At 36.7% G+C, this 11,151-nt stretch overlaps 1 protein-coding gene across 1 annotated transcript in view; it reads right to left on the bottom strand.

The window, feature by feature from the left end:
- Positions 1-5,109: 5,109 nt before the first annotated feature.
- DEPDC4 (DEP domain containing 4) overlaps positions 5,110-11,151 on the bottom strand; it is a 10,608-nt gene continuing 4,566 nt past the window's right edge. Inside the window, exons 3-4 of the mRNA XM_019641733.1 lie at positions 7,383-7,568; positions 5,110-5,368 (exon numbers count right to left, since the gene is read on the bottom strand). Of these exons, the coding sequence (XP_019497278.1) occupies positions 5,310-5,368; positions 7,383-7,568 (245 nt within the window). The 3' untranslated portion in view covers positions 5,110-5,309. The remainder of the gene's footprint in view (positions 5,369-7,382; positions 7,569-11,151) is intronic.

Raw genomic sequence — 11,151 nt, 5'->3', positions numbered from 1 at the left:
GCCACATTTGAGTTTATAATTTTTATTTGCATGCACTGAAACATGTTCCAGTGTTGGCCATGCTATATATACACGTTAGGACGGTAGAGGATTAGGATTTACAGCAATGAATAGTCAAGATAGAACGGTCCTCTCAAACACTTTTCTGTCTTGGTTTTGAATTTTTTAATTCAATGGTGATGGGCTTGACATAGCAAACTGACAATGTCCACTTTACCTCTTTATCTGTGCCAGATTGGTCCCTTTAAAGATCTCCAGTGGAGAAGGGAGGGAGGTAGGTCAATGAGATCAGGGAGGAGAGCAGAGGGAAGGCTTCACTGCTATTTGTGACTTTTTTAAGCTGAGTGATGGGCACATGGATGTTCATTATATTAGAATCTATACTTATTGTGTATGAAATAGTTGATACTATATTTTGATAGAAAAGTAGATCCTTAAGTGATTCTAAGAAACAAAAAGGGTGCCATTAATGAACACATGTGGAGGAATTTCTAAAAGATGGAAAACAAAATGGACTAAATGGTTAGAGAAAGAAGAACAAGAAAACCCTTGTCCCAGATCAGGGCAGGAGAGAACTAAAGACATAAGAACAAGTACAGAGATATTTTAATTCTGGACACAGACAGAGAGGAGGAGATCATGGGCAAACCATGAAAACAAATTGGAAACAGCTGAGCACCACTCCCTTTCTTGGAATTAGGCTCAGCAGCAAGAGTAGCAGTGTTAGAGTTGGAGAGAGAAAGAATAGAACCTGAAATAATGTCATGTCTCCTAAAAGCAGCAGAATAAAAGAAAATGAAGGGAACAGCTGATTGTGGCACTGATCTCTGGCAAAAGGCAAGAGCTCACACCGCATTATAAAGAATTCTGACTGGGCAGGGCCCTAGAGAACCTAGCTCCCCTAACAGGTAAACAGGAATTCTTTCATACATGAAAAAAAACGGACACCCAAGCATTAAACATTTGAGGGGTACTAAACACCAGATAGGCACCAAATCCAAGAAACAAGAATGAACCCCAAAGGGAATAAAATAAGCCAAAAGAAACTTTATAAGTAATATTCTATGAGAGACTGATGAGGGAATTTCTATTACAACAAGAACAGGTTTCTGTAACACAGACAGATCCAGATCTTAGAAATTAAAAATAGGATTACTTATGCTTAACTGATGAGTTGAATAGCAGAATGGATCCTACTAGAGACTGAAAAACAGAGAGACACTGAGGGAATCTTCCCAGAATGTAGCACAACTGAGCAAGCACTGGGATGGAGGGGCAGAGAGCCTCGCTAATACACACAGTACAGGCTGCGTTGTCCCCCTGGAGCCTTCCCTGCAGAAGAGGCCTTTGATGAGCTTTCACACAGGACACAAATATCCTCGCACTTTGGGCCTATTCTGAGATGTCCATTCACATACTTCTTTCCTAAAGCTTCTGGTTGCCAGATTTCTTGTCTAGTTCTCAAGTCTCTGATCCTCTACTTAAACCATTCGCCCTCATCTTGAGCCATGTCTTCACGCAAATTGAACCAACCGGAAACGCTGCTGTCAGTTCTCCCTGGGATCATTTCCCTGTCCCACTTCCGGTTAGGCTTGCACAGCAGCATGGCATTGTCAAGCAGAAGTGGTACATACAAGATGGCACTTAGGTTGGACGAGCTTATTGCATGAGCTCACACTCAGAGCATTTACTGTACTGTTACCCTTTCCCTCACCCCACATCTGTGACTTCATGGAGGTTCCCTAATACCGAAGAGAAAACATTCAAACCTGGTTTATAGGTGGTTCTGCATCACATGGCTGGCACCAGCCAGAAGTGGAGTGTGGGCATACATCGAATGTTGAATTATCCACCGGCGAGTGAATCAGGCAACAAAGAGTTGCCTAATAGTGTCACTGATCCCACATTTATTAAATGACAGAACTGGAGTTGCAACACCAACTTTCTGGGGTTTTGTTTTGTTTTGTTTTTTAGTTTCAGGTGTACCAAACAATGTACTAGTTACACATTTCATCCCTCACAAAGTGATAACTCCCCTCCCCCAATCTATTGCCCCTCTGACAGATATCTATTTCGCTTCCATTGACTCAATTCCCTACACTATACTCCATATCCCATGACTATATATATATATATTAAATTACAGTTGGCATACAATATTATTCTGCTTCAGGTGTAGAGTGCAGTGGTCAAGCATCTGACCAACTTTCTGGTTTTTAATGTTCAAAGTCTTTCTAGTATATACCAATCACAGAGTAAAAGCACTTCCAAATTCACTGTAGAAAGCACAGGGAGGAAAGACCTCCAGAAAAAAAATGTCTCAAGAATGACTTTCAATCTTGAACATTATGTATATAAGTTACATGAGGGAAAAGTTTTGCTTCAATTTATTTCTTGGAACACCTTTTATTTGCCTGGATCGTACCTGAGAACGTGAATAATAGAAGTTTAAGCAGAGTCTTAAGCACTATGAATCAGGCTGTAAATTCTCATGGAAACTTACTGAACATTCTAACAGGAGGTAAGCTTTACAGTGATTGGAGCTAGATTTTATTTATACAGTGAAAAAATTACTTTGCATATAACTCCCTCATAAAGGTTTAGCCTAAAATTGAATGATGACCCTTGGGAATTCTATATAAACCGAATAACTGTAATTTATGGAGCTGTCACTAGGTGGAGGAGCACTGCTGGGTTAGGAATTTCTCTTGAGGAATTAACGCCTCAGAGTTTTCTAAAACCATTCCTTAGAAGTCATTGAATAATAGGATAGACGTTGATCAAAATACGCTCCACTAGGGAATGTTATAGGAAATGTCATTTTAAATAATAATAAAACGTGTAAACATTGCTGAACAACTCTTCTAGTGATGCTGCTGTTTCTAACTTGAATTTGCCTCAATCCAGGGCACTCATTTGCTAACATTTTCCCTTTAGATCCCAAGTAGGTTGAGTAGTATATCCAGGCCTGTGACTTCAGAGCCCCCTACCATACCCTCCACGCTCCCTTGTACCGTTGGCTTTCTGGTGCAACCTTATAAATACAAATCTGTGCATGTAATTTTTCTCCTTAAATCTTCCTGAAAAAAACTGAAGGGAGCATTGTTTGTAGAGGCTTTGAGAAATATCACTGAAAGTATGACTATCAGTACTAAAATACGATATACTGTAGTAGTGGGGCTAAAAAAACCAATCTTTTTCTTGATATGTTTTTAAAATATATCAAACATCTGACCACATTTTACTATATTGCTATCCGTTTCAAGTCACTATATCTCTTGTCCAGATTATGACAACAGCCTCCTGAAAGGTGTTCCTGCTTCTACCCTTACCCCTCAACAATCTATTCCTAACACCAAAGCCAGAGTTATCTTTATAAATGTCGGTCACATCAGGCCACTGTTCTGCTCAAACCCTCCAGCGATGCCCCATTTTATCTCAAGGAGAAGTGAAGTCTCTCCAGTGGCAGACAAGGGCCTGCACCTCTCTAACCTCATCTCATACCACTTCCCCTCTGCTCCCCATTTCCTTGCTGGTCCTCAGGCATGCATCACCCCCAGGGCCTCTGCTCTGGGAACCATTCTCTGCCCCAAACCACTCCTCCCACCCTCATAGCCATTCGGTTGACTCTTTCTCCTCTTTCCAGTCTTTGCTCAAATTTCACAATCTTGGCCAACCTGTTTAATACTATAAGCTCCCCATCATCCCCGTCCAAGCACCCATTACATCCTCTTAACCTGCTCTTTTTCTTTTTTCTATTGCATTTATTGCCTTCTATCGAACTATATGACTTGACAATGACTGCATGTATTTTTTTATTGTCTGTCATCCTCAGTTGGAATATAAGCTCTGCAAGGGCTTGTGGCTTCGTGTTCTGTTTGCTGATGCATTCTAAGCACCTAGAACAGTGCCTGGCACATAGTAATGCAGCAGAAATGGATTGAAGAATTAATATATTTGCAAATATCAAAATTAAGTCTGCTTTCTTCTCTTTGGTGGGTAGGTGGAGACAGCACTCCTTCCAACTTTGCACATTAGAGGTAAATTATTAAGTGAATGATTTGCCTTTTTGCTTGACACTAATAGCTTAGTAATAAATGTGCCCAGGCAAAATGCCAGTGATGTCTTGAAGAGCTCAGAGTCACACTTCAGTAGAAGCCAGACGAGTTCTTCTGCCTGTACTTTAATGATTTCGGTTGCAAAACTGCTTTGGCAAGAGTTTTTAGGACCACAGTTTTGTTATCATACTGTGAACAGAAAGATTAACATTAGCTTGAACAGTTTTTAAAAGAAAAAAAATAGCACAAAATTATAAAACTGTTACTGCAATTTATTTTTCCCTGTTGTTTAACTTGTAAGTGTTGGGTTCTGATGCAATAGCCATAAAAGTAATAGCTGTTGAAATTCTTCTCTAATGTTGGGCAACAACTATCTTAGATATAGTTGTGTTGCTTCAAGTGCTTCTGTTTTTTCTCATTTTCTGTTACATGAGTTACAAAGAAGACCAAGCATGGGACAGAAAAATGGAGATTATGGTACTTAACTAGTCAATTGAAATGCTGTGATGCTGTATTGGGTTTTCAGATTCTTTTATTTTTTTTTTAGTTTCAGGTGTACAAAACAACATAATCTAGATTCTTTTTTACACTTCAAAACTTTCATTATGAAATATTTCAAACACACAGGAAGTTATCTATATAATTCCATATAATATGCCAAACACCTGCGTCATTACATCCAGCATTATCAAACAGTATTTTGTTTTTAACATGAAATTATATGGCCACCTACATAGCTACAAAAGTGACATGATGTTATGTCACACAATTTTTATTTTGCTAAAAGGTCACCAAATAATAATCATAAATATTTCTAGATAACACAGTTCTCACATCCTGTACTGTATGAAAATGTTTCTTATATATAATTACCTAAGAGCTAATGTCCTATACTACATTAGTTACATTTATTTGATAGTACAATTTACATGGCAGGCAACACTCATGAAGTAAAAAAAGACTCCATGGAGTACTATGACATCACAGAAGAAAAATATTAAAATGTAACATACATAACATTTTATTCTACTTGTATCTTTAAAAATGTTTTATTATACAAAAAATTAAAGTTTAAACATCTTCTCTTACCTAAAAGTTAATAATTCCTGAATGAATATCAAAATACTCATCAGTTAACAGGCAGTCTCTCTCAATTATAATATTTTACTATGATATCAAAGAGTATCTTCTGCATATTCAATCTTGTCTCTTCATTTCTGTTTTGCACTAACAGCTGACTAACCGAAACTATTAACTGGTTAGGGAAATATTCCAAGCATTCAATTGCTGCATTAAGCCAGTTATCAATCCTGGAGGAAAAATACAAAACAAAACAAATCAAGGGTTAACATTTCCATTTAACTACCTAAAGCTATTCTGATAAACTACTGTTTGATAAAACACAATCAAATCTAGCTTATATTTAACCAAACCCAAGGAAGAAACTATTTTTCAGAGAATCATTTTAATAAATTTTGCTGGATGAATGAGGAGTGAATAAGAGGGAATAGCTTTTTTTCCCTCACCAAATACCACCATACTTTTCTATACCTTTATTTTCAAGGAGTTAAAATATTTTTGGCCACCTTTTCATTATTTATTTCTAATTTGTGAGATTTTGTTCAGAGGAGTTCATCTGTACTGTTGCATTTCATTAGCGGTTCCCTTCCCTTTCCCACTCCAATAATTAGGTGCTTGTGGTTCTATTATTTGAAAATAAGACACCAACTATTTCCCCAAACAATATGCACTGCTTACCCCACCACATTCTGTCTTCCCTTCCTTCTTTCCCCACTCCAATAAGAAATTTAGGATCTTTTCACCCCTCCCTTCCTTCAGTGATGCCTTTGAAGGGCTCTAATTCCCCCTTCTCATCTACCACCTTCCCAAGCCCCAGCTTTTGCTGAGATAGATTAGTATTTATTATCATTTCCCTTAATAGTATGTCCCTGCTGTTTTGACTTCTTATTTAGCACTTATATTTTATACATTCCCACATAGTATATCATTTTGGAATGAATGTGTGTGTACGTGTGCACGTTGAGTACACAATGAGAGAGAAAATAGCAAGAGCACAGATCAAAATTCGTTGCCTACCAATGTTTTCTTTCCTCTTCATCTTCCCCGTCTTGGGGTTCTGGCTATTTCTTTGTAGTCTGTTTAAAAGCGTTCCTCAAATATTTTCTTTGGACGGAGTTCCTGAGTGATATACTCTACGAATTTTTGGTAATCCTCAAATATCTTTCCTTCTTCCCTCTCTTCCTTTCCCTTCCATCTTTCCTTCCTTCTCTTCCCCCACCTCCCACGGCAAGTGAATGGTACACCTTGCCTAAGATGTGTGACTCATTATCTTCTCTAGATTGTAGTGTTGCAAAGGAAAAGATTAATGACAGTTGGATTGGTTTTCTCTTGCAGATATCCTATTCTTTATGCCTGGATGCTTATCAAGGCAAATTGGTTGCTGTCTGTTTCCTGCAGAAGCATCCAAAGAAATCCTGTTTCTTTTGCTGGTGTCCCTATACCCTACCTGACTCAAGAGCTAGGGGAGACTCAGCTCTTTGGGCCTTTCTTGTCTTATTGTGAATTAGGGAAACCTGCCATGTGCAAACAGGACCACAGTTGATTGTCTAAGTGGGTCCGCAAGTCTCTCATCACCAAGTTCTTCTCAGGATCTCGAATTTTCTGGTCATCAGCCGTAGAGTCTGATGTTCTTTTCTTGTTTGGCCCACATGGGAAAAAGGATCATATCAGTTCTCTCTGTTGGAATTCCAACAGTACCCAAGGTCTTATACCTATAGTTCCTAGTAGTAGGAATGACAAATATCTTGGAATTCAAAGGGAAAGAGAATGGAGCCTCATTAAGGTGATTGGGTTCCCTGAAACTCTTCCCACCAATAAGGTTGATTTTATGATAGGGCTTATCTCATTGGACTGTAATGTTGTTTCATGAATATCTCCCCTACTAGACTGTGGATTCTTTTAGGGCAGGGATTAAAATAAACTGGTAGAAATTGATGGTTAATGTTATTTGAGGGTCATAAAACAGAAATGATAGAACTTTCGTAAATAGTCATACAGGGAGAGGATGATAGACAAATCATGACTGAATTCATACGAATGAACCCACACTGATTTCCAATAACTTTGCAGGTGATAACCAGTGACTTTCTTTGTTAGATCAAATGAGAGTTCACATTGATTAATTTATAAAACAGATGGTATTAACTTGTACATATGGATATATTCTCGCATCTTAAAACAAGGGTGAAATATGTGAAGACCTTTTTAGTTATAAATTATTTGACAATAAAAAAGGTCACTTACTCAGGAGACATAAACTTGGAATAACCTCTCTGTCTAGACAAGTATTTGAGATAACGAGATCTTCCTCTTTACTTAATTGAAGATTTTGTGTTTTGTCTGGAGGCTCCAAAATATTTTCCAAGAATGGAAGATGAATCAATTGAAGAATATGTAACAATGTTTGTTGTTTCCAGACATCTTCTATAGCTTAGAAAGAAAAATAATGTAACTATCAGATTGAGAAATAATATACATTCAGCCAATATTATAAAATCCTTCCATTTCTAAATAATACAAAAGAAAAGCTACTTTAATATATATAAAATGCATTAATTTAATGCTAGGAAAATTTAAATTTGCTAAATTACAATTTTTCTTGTTAAGGTTGATCTTTAGACATCAGGGTTATGAGCCATATTGATAGTATTTTCTGTTTTTTTTTAATTATAAAAGTAATATTATTTAGTTTTTAAGGACAATAATAGGCTAATTCCAAATTTAAAAAGCTAATGCTTACACATTATTGTGCATATCTGAGAGAATATAAGCTTGTTAATTGTTTATAATTTTGTTCAAAGCAGCACAGATAATTGTAGTTTATTGTTTTTAAATTAAAATAGAGTATTAGGTTAATCTTAAAACTTGGGTTTCTGGTCATTCCTGTTAAGAGTTAAATTTTCATTATTCCCATCATCAGAACATAATTAATGTTTTGTTTTTCCTTTAAATGAAACAAAATCATAAAAGCAACAGCTATAGTAAATCTCTTGCAGAGCTCCTAAGCCCGTACCCAATGTATTAAATTTGGACCATAGCCATAATTTGTTTGGCTATAAAGCACTTTAATAAAATTACTTGTATAAAAATGGAAGATTTCATGTAGAATTCGGGGTTTCCAGCTTCTTTTTTAAAAAAAATCATAAAATCTCAGTACACTGGGCTTGAATTCATGCCTGGCTGAAGTCAGCTGACATGAATCGGGAGGCACCCCCTTTGCACTGGCTTGTCATCTCCAGATGACCACAAATCCCACCTGTCCCCATTGTGTCCTGTAGAGTGAAGCTGAGTGTCAGCTACCATTTCCATGGTATTGTCCTATTGGTTTTGCTCCAGTAAAAAATAATCTCCCTGTACTGATATCTCTGTGTTAAGCGGGAATAGCCTGAGAGGGCCATATATTTCAAGCAAAACAACAGTATATATTTTCCTACATGTTTGATCATTAAGTACCCACTGGCCCTCTGATCTGCCTGGCTCCTAAAGTCATCTTAGTTTGTTTCCTGTAAGTTATTGGCCAAAAATAAATCAAATTAATCTCTTAGTAAAGACTTGAGATCATAAATGGCCTCTAATAACCAATCAGTCCACATCTGTCAATACCAACCGTTGGGCATGGTACTGAACCAGGTGCTGGAAAGCGATACATTAAAATATTCAGCAGCCACACCCAAAGTACGGAGGCAAAGATAGCGACCTATGAAAGTGGTGAAGGCAAATTATATCAAATCACCACGAAGTATACGTAATATATTATGAATAAATCCAAAAGTGGAAAAAAACTTCTGCAAGAGCATTAAAACAGGACATTCATTTATTCAACAATAAATATTCAACAAATATTTATTGAGACCTATTTTGTGCTAGGCACTGTGCTAGGTACCAGGGATACAGTGGTAAGTAAAACAGGCAAAACTCCTTGCCTTAATGGAGTTAATATTCTAGTGGGGGTAGGGAGGCAGGCAATAAATAAACGAACAAAAAGTGAAATATGTAGTGTGTCAGTTAGTGGTAAATTCTATGGAGAAATTCGGTAGAAGAGGAGAGAAGTAGTGCTAGGGGGTAATGTTACAATTTTAAATAAGATGTGTGGGAACTGTCATTGGGAAGATAATATATTAGCAAAGACCTGAAGGAGACAGGGCAGAGAAATATGCATGTCTAGAACATACTGGTCAAATCCAGAGATAATAAAGAGAATACCTAGCTCTGTGTAGGGAAATTAAACTCAAAGAGGATATTGTGGCAACGCATACCATCACTGCAGGCATCTTTATGGATGATTACTGTGCTGAGTGATGGAGACACAAAGGGATAGACTGCATTTGAAGAGTGCACAATCAATCCATGCAACGTTTAGGATAGCCTAGACACACACACACACACACACACACACACACACACACACACACACATTCAGATATGCATACATATGTATAAGATGTATATATAAAAAAGAAAATACTTATAAAATAAAAATACATCTCAGCAAAGGTGGTTCACCTCAAACCTTCTTGTCACATAAATGCAAATTTGTAATGAAGCCTGCAATCCTGTAATTGCACTGCTTTACCACTGCTGGCAGATTTTCAACTCAGTCAAGGGAAGTTATTTGGGAATTAAGAAATGGCCTTTTTTAAAAATAGAGGAACTCCATATTTTTATTTTGTGGCTGAAATTTATACAGGTGTGCTGCCAACTGCATACCTTTAACCAGCCATATTTTCCCAAATAGAATGTGGCTTAAATTGTCTTGTTGGCAAGCTAATTATTTAATTCTATAAAACCAGATAATGTTTATATTATTTTATTCCTAATGTTAATGTCTATTGTCTGATGGGGCTGTTTTTGTGCTTTAGGATCAGAGAAGAATCATACTTTAGTGGATAACAACAACAAAACTCTATTCATGCCTGATTTGTTAGGGGCAGAGAAATTTCCAAATGTACTTTTCCCAAAAAGTTTTGGTATTGAAAATAAAACTTCTCCAAAAGTGAACTTTTTTTTACGCATCAAATACAAGAGCAGCCAGTCAATTTTAAAGTTAGTTCTCCTTTGCAAACCTTTTTATACAACAAAAACCCCACCCTACTAGATTTAAAAGAAGACTTTTGAACTTAAAGAGATTTCCTATTAGTAACTTATTAAGGACTACCTCTCTGAAAAGTATGCTTTTATTAGAAAGAACTAAAATAGATTTTGTGTTTTTCTATTCTGAAGGCTGATACATTCAGTTGTGACAAATAACTTATGTGTACTAAATAAACAAACCTCATCCCCACTCATTTTATAATTTACAATACTTTGTTGCAACAATAGTGATAAAACATTGGATAAAAGAGTATGGAAATCTAGGTCTGAATCTTGATGCCATTAGTTAACTGGAAATTTAAGCCTCAGTTTCCTTATCTATAAAATAAGCAGTCTAAACTAAAGCAGTAGTTCCAGATTGGCTGATTTTTAACATAAAGTCTCTCAACAAAACTTAATTGTTTATTGTTTTGTGACTTACTATTTGAAATCTCTGGCTACACAACATAGTCTAAATCTACATATATGCCTCCTATTTTCGCCTGACATTTTTTTGTTAAATATATTACACATAAAAGCGTATAAAAGCATAAGTATTATTTAAAGTGTTTGGGAGACCAATGCAAGGAAGGCAAGAGGCCTAATCCCCCATTTCCTTTGTAGAAAATGAACAAATGTACCTAAATCTGAAAAATCATGAAGTAGCAACATAAGCATCTATTTAGGGATGTGAGATACCAGTTGTAAATGATTGTCTTTGGGGAGGAGGAAATGGGAGGGAGGAGAAGGGTGGAGAACTGCTATTGTTTGGTAACAAAACCTATAGGATGCTTTCAATGTTCTATATTATGTGCATGTATAACAAAGCTAAAAATACATTAAAAAATACATAAGAGGGCCGGCCGAGTGGCTCAGTTGGTTAAGAGCTCGCTCAAGAGTTTGAGCTCTGAGCAACAGCGGTTCAAGTCCAGCCTGAGCTGAG

Source organism: Hipposideros armiger, unplaced genomic scaffold, assembly GCF_001890085.2.
Source record: "Hipposideros armiger isolate ML-2016 unplaced genomic scaffold, ASM189008v1 scaffold_63, whole genome shotgun sequence".
In the NCBI taxonomy this organism is placed as follows: Eukaryota; Metazoa; Chordata; class Mammalia; order Chiroptera; family Hipposideridae; genus Hipposideros; species Hipposideros armiger.
This window is presented reverse-complemented; position numbering and strand designations above follow the sequence as displayed.